Source organism: Lipotes vexillifer, unplaced genomic scaffold, assembly GCF_000442215.2.
Source record: "Lipotes vexillifer unplaced genomic scaffold, Lipotes_vexillifer_v1.1 scaffold21, whole genome shotgun sequence".
NCBI classification, from domain to species: domain Eukaryota; kingdom Metazoa; phylum Chordata; class Mammalia; order Artiodactyla; family Lipotidae; genus Lipotes; species Lipotes vexillifer.
Window position 1 is genome coordinate 3,200,856 of NW_006774065.1, and position 19,106 is coordinate 3,219,961.

At 46.8% G+C, this 19,106-nt stretch overlaps 1 protein-coding gene across 2 annotated transcripts in view; it reads left to right on the top strand.

The window, feature by feature from the left end:
• KDM2B (lysine demethylase 2B) overlaps nt 1-19,106 on the top strand; it is a 130,662-nt gene that overhangs the window by 58,154 nt on the left and 53,402 nt on the right. For both annotated transcript variants that reach the window (XM_007448709.1, XM_007448708.1), the window contains exons 10-11: nt 225-351; nt 2,696-3,177. In XM_007448709.1, coding sequence (XP_007448771.1) covers nt 225-351; nt 2,696-3,177 — 609 coding nt within the window. The remainder of the gene's footprint in view (nt 1-224; nt 352-2,695; nt 3,178-19,106) is intronic.

A 19,106-nucleotide genomic window follows, 5' to 3' on the forward strand; every position in this document is an offset into this window, starting at 1 on the left:
CGCTCTTCCTCCTCATTTGTGCATGCTGGTATCTTGCCCCTTCCAGCACTTCCCTGCAGCCCACCCCCCATTTTTCCTTCCCATCATCTGTGCTCTTGCTAAGATTATGAAAATAACTCCCACCCCCAGGAACTTTCCCCTCCCCTGACCCCAGTGCCGTTCTCTCCCTCCTTTCCCCTCTGCCGTCCAGAAACTGACCTGTGCACCTGGATCTTTGCTTTCAGGTGCAGCCCAAATTCCGGTACCCCTTCTACTATGAGATGTGCTGGTATGTCTTGGAGAGATATGTGTACTGTGTGACCCAGCGGTCCTACCTCACTCAGGAATACCAGAGAGAATCAATGCTTATTGGTGAGTGAGCCTTGCAGTCCGACCACCTCAACGGCTCAGCTGGGTCAGGAATAATTTTTTTCAGTGGGGCTTTGGGAGTCCTGGGTTCTGGGAATTCTTTTGAGCCTGAGTGTCAGCAGATTCCTAGAGACCCTTGAGGAGGGGAGGGGAAGCCATCCTTGTCAGTTTCCCACTTGGAATACAGAATCCAAGAGAAGGAAATTGTGACCCCAACAGAGTCATCTTGGGGACCCCCAGGTCTTGCTAGGTGACTATGCAGATGTGGGGTGGGGCCAGTCCTGGGCATGGTTGCTGAGACAGGCTCCCTACAGAGCAAAGAATCCTGGTTCTTTTTTTGAATCCCTCCCTGGACACCAGCTGATTCTTTTTTCTCCCTGTGTTGGGGGTTGGGTTTTTTGTCTATATAGAAGCAGGCCTAAGAGATGCAGCCAGTCCCTCAAAACCCAGGCCAGCTATAAGCCAGAGGGAGGGGTGACCAGGGCTGGGGATGCAAGCTTGGCAGAGCGGTGGGTGGTTTTGACAGAGGCAGGGAGAGAGCATTTATAAGCCACAGCTGCAACGCCCTGCCCTGCTGCCATTACTTAAAGGGACATCACCCCCCCAAAATGGCTCAGTCCTTGAGTCTTGACTCACAGGCACCCGCCCTAAAGTTACATCTAGCTGTGACAGCCCCGAAGAGCGATCTGTAGGAAGAACATGCTTCTTCCCCTCTGCCTCTGCGCTGTTATTGCCGAAGAGTTTTCCTGGATGCTAGAGTCACTGTGCCTCATTCACTGCATCTTTCTCATCATGGGATAGAAAAACATGACTGGTCTGCCTCTGTTAGGGTCTGCACGATTTCTCCTACAATCTCCAAGAGTTTTAGATTCTTTTTTTTTTTTTTTCTCTAAGCCTCTTCCTTCCTTCCCTTGACTTTTCTCCTGACTTTAGGGGTTTCAGGGCAGACATGTGATGGGGAAATGTTTCTCCCGGGGTCTTTACTGGGGAGTGCCTCCTGGAAATTCAGTTCTGTTGGCTGGGGGTGGGGTGGGGTGGAGGTGGTTCTCTTGTGAGTTTCATTCCTGTTAGATGATTCAGGCGTTGAAAAATACCAAAATCCTACAGCTGGCTCTTCTGAAGTTTCCAGCTGACAGGAGATGGGAGATGACTGTGAAGTAGTGTGACAACCTCTGTTGTTGGAGTAGCTACACGTTCCCGTGGGGACCAGAGGCTTGATTTTGTGGCAGAGTCCCCAGGACCAGGCAACTGAGGGTCACTTCTCTCATTTGGAAATTTAGGGCCATAGAAGAAAGTTCCCGATTTCATTCCAGGCTAGAGAGGAAATGTTGAGGCAATGTTTGGGTCATTGGTGCCCACTTTTTTCTTAAATTTTCTTGCCACTGTTTCCCCCTGCCTCTCCAGTCCATCTGCCAAAGAGAAGCGGGGATGTTCGGGAGACACCTCACTTTTTTGAGTGCTAGTTGTGTGCCAGGAACTGCTCTGTGATGCCTTATTTAATCCTCACTACAAGCCTTCAGGGGAAGTATTCTTTGCCTATATTTTGAAACAGCATTCTTGGGATATAGTTTATATATCATACAATTCACCCATTTAATGTGTACCATTCAGTGGTTTTTAGTCTATTCCCAGGGTTGTGCAAACATCAGCACAGTCATTTTTTTTTTTTTTTTTTTTTTGCGGTCCGCGGGCCTCTCACCGTTGTGGCCCCTCCCGTTGCGGAGCACAGGCTCCGGACGCGCAGGCTCAGCGGCCACGGCTCACGGGCCCAGCCACTCCGCGGCATGTGGGATCCTCCCGGACTGGGGCGCGAACCCACCTCCCCTGAATCGGCAGGCGGACTCTCAACCACTGCGCCACCAGGGAAGCCCCAGCACAGTCAATTTTTAGAACATTTTCATCATCCCAGAAGGGACTCTGTACTCTTGAGCTACCACCTACCTCCTCCTCTCACCCCACACCCATGCCCTCAGCCCTAAGCAACCACTCATCTACTTGCATTCTCTATAGATTTCCTCCTGTTCTGGACATTTTGTATGAATGGAATCATATAATATGTGCTCTTTTTGCCTTATTTTTACACACTGAAAGGTACAATGCCAGGTGTGTTCAGAGAGGTGAGGCAAGCTGTCAGCGTACACACGGCTGGGGAAGAGCAGAGCTCTGACTGACCCTAGCCTTCCTAGAGCCTGAGGGAGGCAGAGGCCATTAGAATTGTCAAAAGAGCTCGATCTGCAGGGTAAAGGGGAGGGGTAGTGCGTGGGGGTCCCGGTTACTTTGAACAGGGAGTTTGGGGTGTTCATCTCAGTCTTTCTTGTGACATTCTCCCCCCCTCCCCACCCCGTAGATGCCCCAAGAAAGCCCAGCATAGACGGCTTCTCATCTGATTCCTGGCTGGAGATGGACGAGGAGTCCTGTGAGCAGCAGCCCCAGGAGGAGGAGAAGGAGGGGGAGGGGGAGGAAGAGGAGGAGGGTGCAGATAAGACGCCCAAAGCTGCCACCGATGGCCCTGCCTCGCCCAGCAGCACCCCCTCCGAGGACCCGGAGGCCCCCGGGAAGAAGCCCAAGGCCCCTGCCATGCGGTTCCTCAAAAGGACTTTGTCGAATGAGTCAGAAGACAGTGTGAAGTCCGCCACGGTGCCCATAGACTACCCCAAGACGCCCACCGGCTCTCCCGCCACCGAGGTCTCTGCCAAATGGACCCACCTCACCGAGTTTGAACTGAAGGGCCTGAAAGCTTTGGTGGAGAAACTTGAATCCCTCCCGGAGAACAAGAAGTGTGTTCCTGAGGGCATCGAGGACCCCCAGGCACTCCTGGAGGGTGTGAAGGTGGGCAGGAGGTCACCTCGGGCTGGGCAGCTGAGGAGGGCCGGGCAGGTTCTGTTTAATAAGCAGGTTCCTGAGGGCAGCTCAGCTCCGGGGGGCTTGGTGCAGACTGTCCTGGGGGTACGTCCATGTGCGGAGAGGGGCCTTTGGTCTAAGCAAGCCCATCTAGGGTGTCGCAGCAGAGGCCACTGTTGAGACCTGCAGGGGGATCTCATGGTGGAAGCTGGCTCTGCAGTTGACAATGAACTTTCTCTCAGGACTTGTTGAAAATTTGAGGCCTCGAGGGCAGTAGGCGTTACTGCCTACCGTGCACCGGTGGTGCTGTTAGTTGGGCCTGGGGACAGACTCCTCCATCCTGGTCAGGAAGACTTGCTGCTCTGGGCTGGTTTCCCCCGGAGCATGCTTCTGTTTCATGTGAGCAGGTTGTACATACCGATTGTCTTGTAGGTAGCCAGTTAAGAGCCACCTGGCCAGCCAGGATTCAGAGGTCTCCAAGTAGAGCCTAATTATTGAGCAAACTCATTGAGCACCAGCTGTGTTGGCCATGGGGGAACGGGAAGCAGGCAGATAAAGAAATCAGGAGGGAATTCCTTGGTGGTCCAGTGGTTAGGAATCAGTGCTTTCACTGCTGTGGCCCGGGTTCAATTCCTGGTTGAGAACTAAGATCCTGCAAGCCGTGCAGTATGGCCAAAAACAAACAAACAAAAAAGAAATTAGGAGACAGGGAATTGAGTGCCACAGTGTGTACCCAGGGCATGGGAGTGGTGTGAGGGGACACTTATTGTCCACACCAGGGGCCAGGGCTCTGGGACAGTTATGCAGTGAGAATTTGAGTTGGGCCTTGGAGACTGCGTAGGAGTCCTCCAGATGGGGAAGGCTATTCTAGGCAGAGTGCAAACGTGCAATGTATTTAAGAAACAGGAAATACATTGGGAGGCCTTGTCTTGTGGTAATCATAACATTTGTTGAAAGCTTACCACCTGCCAGGTACCAGTGCTAGGGAAGTGGTAGGTACCCATATCATCTGCACTTAGCCAATGATGAAGTAGACTCAGGGAGGTTAAGGGACATGCCTGAGGTGACAGAGCAGGTAGATAGTAGGGCTGGGATGAAGCCTCCAGAGTGCCTGTGTGGATATCACTACTTGGAACTGCCTCCTGTCTCAGCATTGGTAAGGCTTTTTGATGTGAGGCCTCAGAGACATTTGGGCTTCCTTCTCCAATGTCTGATTCTCAGACATTGGAATCCAGCTGCCCGCTGCGGTTGGAAACTGAATTTGTCTCTTCTTTGATGGCTGTAGACTCAACCAAGGACTTAATTAGTTCATTTGTATATTTGTTTGTTTAGAAAACATTGTGTCAGGCCCTGGAACCTAGAAATATTAAGACTGTTCTGCTGCCCTTGAGGTGCTCAGTGATCAGGCACTGAACTCTTGGGGTCTAGTGGAGGGGAGACCTGGGGCCCAATCAGGTAGCTTAACAGGTACCACCAGCAGAGGGAACTGGTGAACAGGATCTTTAATCCAGGTTATGTCTTACTTGATTTAGCAGGTGTACCCCCTATAGGTGCCACAAAATTAAAATCTTATAACTCTGGGAAATTGCCAGATAAAAGAACTCTGTGGTGAATGTCCCGACAAAACAAATCTTTACTTTCAAATAGGTCTTTTTCATTGACTGTTTTGGAGGTTGCTGACCTCTCTTGAGAGTTTTGTGAAAATACGCTTATACACACAAAATTTTGTGTGCAATATCAGGAGGTCTTGGACTCCTGAGCCTATTCCTGGACCTCAGAATAAGAACCTCTAATCTTGTGGAATGGAGTTTTTGGGTTTCCTAAAGGAAATATTGGGTTTCCTAAAGGAAACCTTAGACTTCTGTCATGTGGCTACTTTTTTCTTCTAAGATCCTATAAAGTGAAAGCAAGCTATTTTCATCAATAATAAAATCACTAATAGCATTAAGGTTCCAAAATGTTGTAAATGAGTTAAAAAAACCCATTCATCTGAAGAGGAAATGTTGTTCTGTGCTTGTGAAGAGCCTTTTTTACTTTTTTATGTTTATGTGCAGTGTTCCTGGTTGGTCAGATTTCTTTCTAGGGATAGGGCTCAGACCCTTGTATCCCTCACCTGTACCCACCTGATCGACCTCTGAGACTGGATTCAGCCTAGGCCCCGTGATGGTGTGAAGGAGGCCTGGGGTAGGGACTTAGACAAATTTCAAGTATCCCAGTCTCCATCCTCCCCAACCGCCACCATGGGGTTCAGTGGCAGCTCATGATAATATGTGTTAATGAATCTCAATTACTGTCTGTTGTTGTAGCTCTTTTTCATATATAAACTCATTTAAACCTCCTAGCAATCCTCTGTGGTACTTTTGTTACCCCCATTTTACAGATGAGAAAATTGAGGTACAGATAGGTTAAGTAACTTGCCCAAGGCCACACATACTGCTCGATGGGGGAGTCCATGCACTCACACACTAAACTGCTTTTTTGGCCGCTATAGAGAAAGTGATTTTCTCTCTTCTCAGAGGTGACTCTGAATTTAGGGGGAAGGTAATAAGGTGACTGTTTGGACTTCCTTTACAGAACAAGCAACGGATTTGTTTGGTCCTGGGACTAAAGTTGTAAATTGGCAGTCCCAGGGCCAAATCCAGCCTCTAGGCATTGCATTTGGCCTGTATAGTATTGAACATATTTTTGTAATTACTCGCTAACATTAAAAACTCACGAGAATAAATTAAAGAAAAGTCAAGAAAGTTATATAAAATATCCTGGCTATCCTGGCTCATGTTCCTGACTGGCTACAAGCAGCAGGAAGTGAGTAGCAGGTGATCTCATACACCCCAGTCCCCACCACTCCCTGCTGTCTCCCTAATGTCTACTTACCATTTGGCTCACACATCTCTTTTTAGTATAATCTAACCATTTAGCTTACTTATTGAACTTACCTGTCTCCAGAGGTATTTATGGTCTTGAGCCTTGTCTGAGGAGGGCCTTTCTCAGGCTAAAGAGCTTATAAGCTGGGTGGAAAGGTCTCCTTAGAGCCCCATGAAAATTGGAGCCTCCGCTAGCAGCTCTGAGTGCTGTGCGGCCTACATGTATGGGGGAAGTGGAGAACTCGTCTTTTCCAGAGTAGGTAGATAGAGCTACTTCCTTGCTCTCTGGCCAGGCCATTAGCCCCAGTCCCTCCCAGTCCCTGGAGACCCAGAGGAGATTTTGAACCCAAGACTGGCCTCTAGAGTGAGTGTTGTCACAGAAGGCGAGCAGCTTCTTCCTGGCTGCACGCTTAGGTCCCTTTGTTCACTCTTCTCAGATGTTGGGGTTTCTTTTACGCTGGCTGAGAACTAAAAGTCAGCTCAGGAATGTGGGTCCAAGACAGAATTCTTAGCCGATGCCCACTGCCTCCACTACCATTGAGTGATTTGTGTTTCTTACCAGTGGTGGTTCACCCTTGACGGTTGATCAGTTATGATCTTTGGCTTGTGTTGCAAGAAGATGATGTCTTCTTTCCTTCTCTCTCTTCCTCTGGGACCTCAGAGATTGCTGCTAATGGTGGCTCATGGTAACCAGAGCCCCTGGGATTAGAGACAGTCCCCAAAGTAAGTCAGTGTCCAGATGGCTAGGTTTTAGCTTTTATCAAAAACCTATTTTTTCCTTTCATTTTTAATGTATGGTTTTGGTATTTATTTATTTATTTATTTATTTTTGCGGTACGCGGGCCTCTCACTGCCGTGGCCTCTCCCGTTGCAGAGCACAGGCTCCGGATGCGCAGGCTCAGCGGCCATGGCTCACGGGCCCAGCGGCTCCGTGGCCTGTGGGATCTTCCCAGACCGGGGCACGAACCCGTGTCTCCTGCCTCAGTAGGCGGACTCTCAACCACTGCGCCACCAGGGAAGCCCCTGTCAGGCGGATTCTTAACCACTGTACCACCAGGGAAGTCCCTATGTTTTTTTTTTTTTTTTTTTCTTGCGTTATGCGGGCCTCTCACTGTCGTGGCCTCTCCCATTTGCGGAGCACAGGCTCCGGACGCGCAGGCCCAGCGGCCATGGCTCACGGGCCCAGCCGCTCCGCGGCATGTGGGATCCTCCCGAAACGGGGCACGAACCCGCGTCTCCTGCATCGGCAGGCGGACTCTCAAGCACTGCGCCACCAGGGAAGCCCCCTATGTTTTTTAATTGCGGTAAATTATATACAACATTTATCATATTCATTAGTTAATTAATTATAATTACCAGATCACCCGTTTAGAATTTTGAAGGAAGAAACATTTACCATTTTAACCATTTTAAAGTGTACAGTTTAGTGGTATTAAGTACATTCACAATACTGTGCAACCACCACCTCTATCTAGTTCAGAACTTTTTTTTTTTTTTTTTTTTTTTTTTTTTGGGATTGGGGGAGCGTCCTGCCGTGTCCTCTTCCGTAGCGGAGCACAGGCTCCGGACGCGCAGGCCCAGCAGCCATGGCTCACAGGCCCAGCCGCTCCGCAGCACGTGGGACCCTCCCGGACCGGGGCACGAACCCGTGTCCCCTGCATAGGCAGGCGGACTCTCAACCACTGCGCCACCAGGGAAGCCCCAAGTTCAGAACTTTTTCATCACCTGACGCAGAACCCATCCGCAGTCTCCATTTCCCCCTCCCCCACAGTCTGCTTTCTGTCTTTATGGATTTACTGATTCTGGATATTTCATCTATTTAAGAGTTTTAAGTGTAGGGAGTTACCTGGTGGTCCAGTGGTTAGGATTCAGGGCTTTCACTGCTGTGGCCTGCGTTCAGTCCCTGTTGGGGAACTGAGATCGTGCAAGCTGCGTGATGTGGCCAAAAGAAAAAAAAAGAGTTTTAAGTGTAATGTTGTTAAATGATCAGTGTAAAAAATAAATAAATAAATAAACATTATAGGCTAGAGGATAGAAAATGTCCCCTTCCTCAATTCTCATATCCCGGAAAATAACCTTTGTTAATCACTTACTGAATGTACTTCTGGAGCTTTCCCCTCATTCCCATGTACACAAACATATATAAATTTGTTTTTAATTAGTTCATACTTGCTTTTGTCCCTTAAAGCTTGCTTTTTTGTGTCTGTTTCTATAGGTCTAGTTTACTCTTTTTTGTGGGCAGGACTTTTGAAAGTTGAGTTTTTCCTTGCAGCCATGCTAATGAGAGTACCTCAGTGACCCTATGGTTTAAGCAAGACCAAGTGAGCTCAGTCGGACCTTGAAAACTTGACTGGGAGTGGGGGGGTCTTGATTTAGATTCAAGTCAAAATGACCATCTACTTTTTTGCTTTTTGATAGGAAAGGAGATGCCAGCATCCTGTAAAAATCTAAGAAAGCCATTTCCTTCCCCATCTTTGTGAAACTCTTTGGGATTTGGCATTAAGGTGCCTTAAGTGACTCCCTTCTTTTAAGACAATTATTCTGTGGAGAGTGCAGGGTACTGGCTTATGGGTAATGGCAAAAACAAGAAATCAGGGCACAAGAGATGCTTGAATTCAATTTCAGTTTCTGTTCTTAGCTATTTGCTGTATGGCCTTGGGCAAGTCACACCACCTTTCTGTTTACCTGTATGTAAATCTAAGATATTAGACTAAATGTGCTTTGTCCTTTCAGAGATCAGATTCTGTTGGTTCCTTGGCCATTCTTAAGTGTATAACTGATTGAAATCTGAGTATTCTCACTGTAAAATGGGGACAATAACAGGGACCTAGGTCACTGAATTATTTTGTGGGACAGTGAGATAATGAACACTTAGCTCTCCTAGTAAGTCCTTGGAGAAAAATTAGGTATGCTTAGGTAATAGGCAAAGGAGAGTCAGACTGGCTTTGACCAGCTCCCCACCCTTCCCATGCTCTTTCACCACCTTTCAGCTTCCCCCATCCCTGTTTTAGGTTAGCGATTACCGTCTGTATTAGTTTCCTAAAGCTGCTGTAACAAAGTACCACAAACTGGCTTAAAACAACAGAAGTTTATTGTCTCACAGTTCTGGAAGTCAGAAGTCTGAAATCAAGGCCATGCTCACTCTGAAGGCTCTGGCGGAGGATCTTTCCTTGTCTCTTGCAGTTTTTCTTGGTTGCTGGCAATCCTTGGAGCTCCTTGGCTTGTAGCTACATCCCTCCAGTCTCTGCCACAGTCTTTACATTGGCAGTCTGTGTTGTCTGTGTGTTTCTGTGTGTCTTCTCTTCTCATAAGGATGATGTCTGGATTAGGGCCCACTCTAATCCAGTATTACCCATTTCCCAATAAGGTCACATTATGAGGTTTTAGGTGCACTTGAATTTTGAGGGGCTCACTATTCAGTTCATTGCATTGTTTTTTTACCCTTTTATCTCTTGGTTTGGCAATCATTAATCGGTGGACAAAGTAATTCCTAGTGAGATGGGAGTTGCCCTGCATGCTGTCCCTCCTAGAGGAGTCTGTACTCTCAGCTAGAACTCCAGAGAGCTGAGGCTCCTGATGGGAGGGAAGGAGGGCATGAGGCCATTTCTCTAATCATTTGTACATGACTAGAAAATAACCAGACGCATTACAAGGTTGTGAAGGCTTGGGCCTAAGTGCGCAGTGACCACCGAGATAGGAAGTGGGAGGGTCTTTGTCAGATATACATTTGCAAGGTGATTCTGCAGCTGTCCTTGTTAATTAAGATAATGCCAGGCTCTCTTTCCTATCATTCCATGCTCTTCTGGCTGCCAGAGTGTCAGCTAGGGGTGGGAATGCCAGCTCACTATAGACAGCCAACTTTCTTATTGCATGGAATTATGGGGCCTCACGGAATTATGGGACTGATGGAATTGTGAGGCCACATGGAATTGTGGGCCTGCATGGAATTGTGGGCGTGCATGGAATTATGGGGCTGCATGGAATTATGGGGCTGCATGGAATTATGGGGCCACATAGGATTGTGGGTCTACATGGAATTATGGGGCTGCATGGAATTAAGGGACTGCATAGAATTATGAGCCACATAGAATTGTGGGGCAGAATGGAATTAAGGAGCTGGAAGAGGCAGTGAGGGACCACTGCTTTCAGATGTTACTTAAAAAAAAAACAAAACCCACTAAAAAAGAGATCAGTTGTATTGTTCTTTCATCAAAACCCAAATAGGAAAGAAAATAATGCTAAATTAAGAGTACATCGCCCAAACAGGTGTTATCTTTTAAGACTAAAGGTTGTGGAGCCAGGCTGACTCCCCTGTACCATCCATTAACCAGCTGACTGCTCTGGGGGAATGCAGTAAAATGGGGATAGTAAGAATCATGCCTCATCGAATTAGTGAGGTGACATGGGTAAAGAAGGAAAGCCTTAGCACAGGGCCTTTAAGTGCTCAGTGAGCTAGAGCTGATATTATTTCAGACACCATGGAGTGAGAACAGGCCCATTTAGGGTCAAGTGTGAGAGTCTGTGAAACCCATGACTGTGAAAGGAAGGTGTGTACAGCTTTTCTCCCTTGGGATCATCAGGTCTGGACCCCAGAACACACCTGCTTATCTAAGTTGCCCTTTCTGGGTCTTGCTCTTTTGCAAAACAGTGAGGCGTAGAGCCCAGACCTCTAGCACTGTCGGCTTTTTAAAAATCTTCACACCCCTCCTGCTTCAGAGGAGCCAAAAGAGGGGAAGCCAGTGGGAGGGCTGCAGGCTGGCTTTCTCACACCCTGAGGGTGACCCAGAGCATAGAAAACAGGGAGCAACCAGATTCAGCCTGGCCAGGGGGTCAGGCCTCCTGAAGTCACCAGGGCTCTTCTGCTGGGGGCTGCATGTAGTATTGAGCCCTGTGTTTGGTATTTTTGCTGGGCTGTGAGTGGATAGAGGGGTTGATACAAGGGTGAATCCTGTCATCTAAGGAGCCAAACAAGGTACGTGTTATTCTGAGTCTGCTGCTGGTACCACCTCAGGAGAACGAAGGAGAGCAGTGAGGGGCCAGAGATCTGAGTTCCAGATACCTGTGCAAACTCTAGACTTGAAAAGTGGGTGGGTTGATCCGTGCCACTTGGGGTTCCTTTTAGCCTAAAACTGACTTCTGGGTCCCTGAATCACATTTTTTTTTTTTTTTCCGGTACGCAGGCCTCTCACTGTTGTGGCCTCTCCCATTGCGGAGCATAGCGGCTCACAGGCCCAGCCGTTCCGCGGCATGTGGGATCCTCCCAGACCGGGGCACGAACCCGTGTCCCCTGCATCGGCAGGCAGACTCTCAACCACTGTGCCACCAGGGAAGCCCCCTGAATCACATTTTGATCCCCACTAGTTATGCAGCTAAATCAGCTTTTAAACTGCCCTTCAAAATTAAATTAACTTAAAATTTTTTTCCTATGCTTAGAACTTGTTAAATGGATGAATTCTGCAAACAGAGGATGGGGACTGTGTATCCCAACAGGAAATATGGCATAAGCCAAAAGGGATCGGCTAACATTTGTTGAGCATTTTCCACATGCCAAACACCTTCCATGTATTATGATGCTGGCAAGGTGGGGACTGTTATTATTCCATTTTTAGATGGGAAACTGAGACTCAGAGAGATGTGGTGACTCACCCAAATCATGTAGCTAATAAGCTTTTTTTTAAAAAAAGTTTTATTTATTTTATTATTTCTTTTGGCTGCACCGGGTCTTAGTTGTGGCATGCGGGATCTTTAGTTGCAGCATGCGAACTCTTAGTTGCAGCATGCATGCGAGATCTAGTTCCCCGACCAGGGATCGAACCCAGGCCCCCTGCATTGGGAGTGCGGAGTCTTATCCACTGGCCCACCAGGGGAATCCCGCTAATAAGCTTTTAATCATGATGCACTATGGCAAGTGTGGTCTGTTAGTTTCCCGTGACTGCCATAACAAATGACCACAAACTTGGTGGATTGAAACAACAGAAATTTATTCTCTAACAGTTCCAGAGGCCAGAAGTCTGAAGTCAAGGTGTTGGCAGGGCTGTCCTCCCTTGCTCTTCCAGTTGCTGGGGATTCCCGGTGTTCCTTAGCTTGTGGCTGTGTCACTCCAGTCTCTGCCTCTGTCTTCCCATGGCCTTCTTCCTTATGTCTGTTTGAATCTCCCTCTCCGTTCTCTTATAAAGACACCAGTCGTTGGATTTAGGGTCCACCCTAAATCCAGGATTATTTCATCTCGAGATTCTTAACTAATTATATCTGCAAAGCCTCCCCCCCCCCCCCCCCCCCCCCCTAAATATAGCTACTCATCTTTAAATGATTGTGTAGATGTATAAGTATACTAGTTTAAAAACTTAACAGTCTTTGCTTTTAATATTATATAAACGTGCTAGATTAAGACAAATGCTCTAAAAACACTTTGAAAAAAATGTTTATTAACCATAAACAATCTTTTCAGTATTTGAAATCCTTTTTTAATATAAGTGTAGTATTGATGTTTCTTTTTTAGATTTTTTTTTTTCCCTTGGCCACACCATGAGGCTTGTGGGTTCTTAGTTCCCCGACCAGGGATTGAACCCGCAGTGAAAGCACGGAGTCCTAACCACTGGACTGCCAGGGAATTCCCTGAATATAGCTTTTTGCGAGACACAGTTCAACCCAGTACAGATGGGTTTTTACAGGCAGGCACAAGATGGTTGGGCTGGAGTGGAGGCAGGGATCTTGGGAGACCTAAGGTACATTGATGTCTGGTTGCAGGGGTCCTTACCTATGGCCAGGAGGGACCCCTGAGACTGCTGGGTTCCCTACAACAGCAGCGCGAGCTGCTCCATGCCATGTTACTCTCCCTCTACTGGCCTGTGGTTGGTGATTCTTTCCTGATGCCTGCTTCTGCTTTATTGTCACAGTGTTGGTATTTTTAGTCACAGTTATAGATGGAGTTTCTAATTATTAATGCCCCATTCTGGGGAGCAGTGGGGCCTGAATCCAGTGTTAACTGATAAAGCTCTTTGAGAGGAGTTGGCATAAGGAGGAGCAGAGGCCCAGCACATCCATTGTCTGTGGTTATCTTGTTAAGTCAAAAGCAGGGCAGTTTGCATCAGAAAGGGCCTGGTGGCCCTAGTCTTTCTCTTATAGAAAGCCTGCCTTATTCATTCCTACTCAGAAGGGTTGTATGGTATAACCCAGAGTGCTGGGCTGTTACAGGCACCCAGGCTTCCTAGTCTCTGCTTCCAAGAGCCCCAGGGAGTGTATAAATGCTAGCAGAGCCCAGAGAAGACAGTGACAAGATTCCCTCGCTTCAGCACAATTTATTTCTCAGAGAGAAAATCTCCAGTTAGAATAATCTCTTCCTGCAGCCTGTCACATACAGACGAAAAATACTTCCCTGTGGGACAGAGGCCCGAGTTCCCCCTGGTGGCCACTGACAGCCACACACGGAGAGGAGCTCTGCTTTCTTCAGGAAGTGTGTGTATGAGCTCCGAGACTCAAGGATACTTGACGAGATCTCTTTATTAATTTTAATTATTATTTATCATTATGTATTAATTATTAATAATACTTATGCCTTCAGTAATAGATTTTTTAAAAATTAATTTGTTTATTTTGGCTGTGTTGGGTCTTCGTTGCTGCGCACGGGCTTCTTTTTTTTTTTTTTTTAACATCTTTATTGGGGTATAATTGCTTTACAATGGTGTGTTAGTTTCTGCTTTATAACAGTGAGTCAGTTATACATATATATATGTTCCCATATCTCTTCCCTCTTTGGCTTCTTATTGCGGTGGCTTCTCTTGTGGCGGACCACAGGCTCTAGGCACGCGGGCTTCAGTAGTTGTGGCGCGCGGGCTTAGTTGCTCCGTGGCATGTGGGATCTTCCCAGACCAGGGCTTGAACCCGTGTCCCCTGCAGTGGCAGGCGGATTCTTAACCACTGCACCACCAGGGTAGTCCCCAGTAATAGCTTTTTTAACCAGCCATTCCTCTAAAGAGGCCTTACTTGAATGCTTGTGAGTTACTGACACCAGCTCTGATACTGAAATGACAGGAAATCTGGAGACAATTCAGAAGGAAACTCAAAGCAAACCAAGGCAAGTGGGGCATTATTTTCAGTCACATGCAGAGCAGTGTTTGTAAACTGGTCACCCATGGCCCAGGCCAACCCACAGATATATGTGGCTCAGTGTTTTTTTGAAATTTTCAGTCAGTTGCCAACATTTGAAATTGGAGAGATTTTGTTTTATTTTATTTTTAAGATTTTTATTTTGATGTGGGCCGTTTTTAAAGTCTTTATTGAATTTATTACAATATTGCTTCTGGTTTTCTTTATGTTTTGGTGTTTTGGCTGTGTGGCATGTGGGATCTTAGCTCCACGACCAGGGATCGAACTCGCACTTCCTGCATTGGAAGGTGAAGTCTTAACCACTGGACCACCAGGGAAGTCCTGAAATTGGAGAGATTTTAAATAAAACTCTGGATCGTTGATTTCTTCTGAAAAACCAGAGATCTGGTAGGGTTCATTTCCACAGGAGGTTAATAAGTTGAAATTGAGAAGCATTTGCCATCTTTAAACTGGGCATGTGGTCTCTAGTTTGCCATACGCTGCACTACGTCTGTCGCTCTAAGAGTCCATTTATATTTTTAACTTTCCCTGCTTGGTTCCTGGAGGCTTTGAGTTTGTCACCCCCCAGCATAGAGTTTGAGATTGGGATAAGGGGGCAGAAAATCCTGTGGAAGTCCTCAGCCCCCCAACCATAGGGTAAGATATATGTATATAGCTTTGTCTAGACATGGAGCATCTTCCTGAAAAGCTTTTTTTCTTAATGATTGGTGTGTGTCAGGGGCAGGAAACATTTTTTTTAGAAGAAAACAAACCCTGATGTATTGTGGAGGAGGGTGTGAAATTCATATGGGTTATTAAGAACCATGAAATGACAACAAAATTTCATTCCTGTGCAGGCCCACTTTGGTCACACAAGCCTCTTCTGTGATGGGGGTGAATGTTTCAGAAAGGCTTTATAAAGGTGTTAGTGGCTGAATGGTGTTAGTTAGTCCCTCTGTCTGTTTTGCAAGGAATAGGTGGGGATGATTCACTTCTGTATTTGTGAGTCGAACGGTAAATATGAGCCCAGATTGTCTCTTGGCTGTCTTTCTTTTTTTTAAAAATTATTTATTTATTATTTTTGGCTGCATTGGGTCTTAGTTTCAGCAAGTGGGCTCTTTGTTGTGGAGCGGGCTCTTCGTTGCAGCACACGGGCTTCTCTCTAGTTGTGATGCGCAGGTTCCAGAGCACATGGGCTCTGTAGTTGGGCACGCAGGCTCTCTAGTTGAGGCATGCGGGCTTAGTCGCCCCACGGCATGTGAGATATTAGTTCCCTGACCAGGGATCGAACCTGCGTCCCCTGCACTGGAAGGCAGATTCTTTTTTTTTTTTTAAATAAATTTATTTTATTTATTTATTTTTGGTTGAGTTGGGTCTTCCCTGGGCGTGGGGGCTTTCTCTAGTTGCAGCGAACGGGGGCTACTCTTTGTTGCAGTGCGCGGGCTTCTCATTGCGGTGGCTTCTCTTGTTGCAGAGCACGGGCTCTAGGCACTCGGGCTTCAGTAGTTGTGGCACGCGGGCTCTAGAGCGCAGGCTCAGTAGTTGTGGTGCATGGGCTTAGTTGCTCCGCGGCATGTGGGAACTTCCCGGACCATAGCTCGGACCGTGTCCCCTGCACTGGCAGGCAGATTCTTAGCCACTGCGCCACCAGGGAAGCCCAAGGAAGGCGAATTCTTTACCACTGGACCACCTGGGAAGTCTCCTAGGTGTCTTTTTAATAATGGGGTAGGGATCAGTTGGAGACGTTGCTAACATGGTTTCCTGAGGCTTTATCACCCAGTGTTACTGGTTAGGTTTGTTGTCAGATGGACCAGGTCAATGCCAGTTTTCACCCACCTCTCAGCTGTGTGACCTTGAACTATATCACTGAACCTCTCTGAATTTTAGTTTCTGCTTTTGTGAAATGAGGAGAATCAGCCCTACCCCACAGATAGGATTATTTTAATGTCTAGAGCAAGCACTCAACAGATGTGCCTAAGAATGGTAGTAAAATCACATCCAGCTTCATAGCCTACAATCAAGGTGTAGACGTCACTGTTCTGGTCCGAGGACACACAATAGGAAGCTGTGACTTACCCGAGGTGACGCAGGTTGTAAGTTGTAGAACCTGAACCCAGATCTTCTGAGTCTAGAACTAGTGTTGTCCCAGGCAAAACAGCAGAAGTTTAACTAGTGAGATAGTATGTCCCCAATCTGTACTTTCTGGAACCTCTGAATCCATTCCTTAGGGAGGGACTGCCTTGCCCCTCTCCTTTCTCCCCTTTTTAAAAATTGTGGTAAGATATATATAACATAAAATTTATCATTTTAACCACCTTTAAGTGTTCAGTTCAGTGGCATTAAGTACATTTACATTGTTGTACAACCATCACCATCCATCTTCAGAACTTTTTCATCTTCCCAAACTAAAACTCTGTATCCAGAAAAAAATAAAATAAAAAAACAAACAAACAAGAAAAGCCCCTCTATATCCATTAAATAATAACTCCCCATTTCTCCCCTCCTCCAGCCCAGCAGGCATCCTTCTACTTTCCGCTTGTATGAATATACTGCTTTAGGGACCTCATATAAGTGGAATCATATGGTACTTGTCCTTTTGTGTCAGGCTTATTTCACTGAGCGTAATGTCCTCTAGGTTTATCCATGTTATAGCATGTGACAGAATTTCCTTTTTCAGGCTAAATAATATTCCATGGTATGTATATTATACATATTATTTATCCATTCATCCATCGGTGGACACTTGAGTTGTTTCTACCGTTTGGCTGGTTTTTGTTTTTCTTTTAATTTTTTTTGATGTGGACCATTTTTAACGTCTATTGAATTTGTTACATTATTGCTTCTGTTTTATGTTTTGGTCTTTTGGCCATGAGGCATGCGGGATCTTAGCTCCTTGACCAGGGGTCGAACCCACACCCCCTGCACTGGAAGGTGAAGTCTTAACCGCTGGACCACCAGGGAAGTGCCCTGTTTTGCTGCTGTGAAGAGTGTTGATATGAACACGGCTCCCTTCCCTTTTTCAGAGATGGGCCGAATGATGCAGTCGTTAAAGAGTCTTCACCCCTTACTGGCTGAGTGGTCTTGGACAATTCCCTTCATCCCTTAAGCCCTGCTTTTCTCATCTGCACTGTGGAAATGATGATAGTTCGTCCCACAGGGTGGTCAGGAGGATTGGGTGAGAGCGTAGATACGAAATACTTAGTATGGTACCGGCCACAAAGCAAGCGCTCCGTACTTCTTACTCTCATACGTTCATTCGACAGAACATGTGCCTGCCCTCCTCCTGACGCTGACGGTTGCCCCTCACCTGGCTAGTCTCACCTACCCCGAGTGGTGGCCAGGTGGGTAGAGGGCCGTGGGAATGACCCACTCAAGTGCAAGTTGTGAGAGGTACAATGTCCGCAGGGCATATGAAAACAATAATGAAAGAACAAAGCTGATAAAAACTTGGTTTGATTTTTTGTCATCATCAGGAACTGGCAATTCTAAACAATGTCAGTGATGAGATACTCCTTCCTCCAGGCATGATCCAGGGAGCGATCATTGCCAATGCTCCCAGCCTTTGGTTGCCTCATATACTCCATGTGAATTCTACACCTGAGTTGCATTGTGTCTCTATACTTGTTTCCTTTCTGTTGTATATTTCTTTTTTTTTTGCGGTACGCGGGCCTCTCACTGTCGTGGCCTCTCCCGTTGCGGAGCACAGGCTCTGGACGCGCAGGCTCAGCGGCCATGGCTCACGGGCCCAGCCGCTCCGCGGCACGTGGGATCTTCCCAGACCGGGGCACGGACCTGCGTCCCCTGCATCAGCAGGCGGACTCTCAACCACTGTGCCACCAGGGAAGCCCTGTATTTCTTTTAAAATATGCTGCATAGGTGTTAGAAAAATTGGCAACCTAACAATCCTGTTTTCCTTTATTGTAGCTGTTTCTACTGTCCGATTGGCATTTTAAAAATTATTTTTTATTAATAGACTTTATGTTTTAAAACAGTTTTATATTTTCAGAAAAATTCTGCAGATAGTACAGAGTTTCCACATAACCCCCACACTCACTTTCCCCTGTTATTAACATCCTATGATAATAGCGTGCATTTATTACTTTATATTTATGTATTTATTTATTTATGTATTTATGTATTTATTTATTTATTTATTTATTTATGGCTGCGTTGGGACTTTGTTGCTCTGCACGGGCTTTCTCTAGTTGTGGTGAGCGGGGGCTACTCTTCGTTGTGTTGCACGGGCTTCTCATTGCGGTGGCTTCTCTTACTGCGGAGCACGGGCTCTAGAGCGCAAGCTTCGGTAGTTGTGGCATGTGGGCTCAGTAGTTGTGGCTCGCGGGCTCTAGGGCGCAGGCTCAGTAGTTGTGGCGCACGGGCTTAGTTGCTCTGCGGCATGTGGGATCTTCCCAGACCAGGGCTCGAACCCGTGTCTCCTGCATTGGCAGGTGGATTCTTTACCACTGCACCATCAGGGAAGGCCCAGCATTTGTTACTTCTAATGAACCAATACTGGTACATTATTGTTAACTAAAGGCTATCGTTTATTCACATTTCCTCAATTTTTATCTAATGTCCTTTCTCCCTCCTTTTGTCTACGATAGTTTCTCAGAGTTTGCTTGTTTTTGTCTCCCTTGACAGATTTAAGGTGTACGGCTCAGGCATTTTGTAGAGAGTCCCTCTTCGGGGATTTGTGGCTTTATTTATTTATTTAAGTTATTTACTGGAGACTTACTGTAGGTTAGTCATTGTGGGAGGCTGGGGATATAGCAGTGAACCAAGACATTTTATAGATAGCATTTATAAATCATTGACCTCGACTCTGGGACGTGGAGAAGGTTGTACGTGCTGAGAATTGAACCCAGGCACACCCAGAGGCCAAACCCTTGACTACGGTGTTGTTGGCCCCCTTCTGTGGGGAGAGGAAGGAGTTTTTCAAGGTGGGTTTGAGGTAATAGAGGCACATTT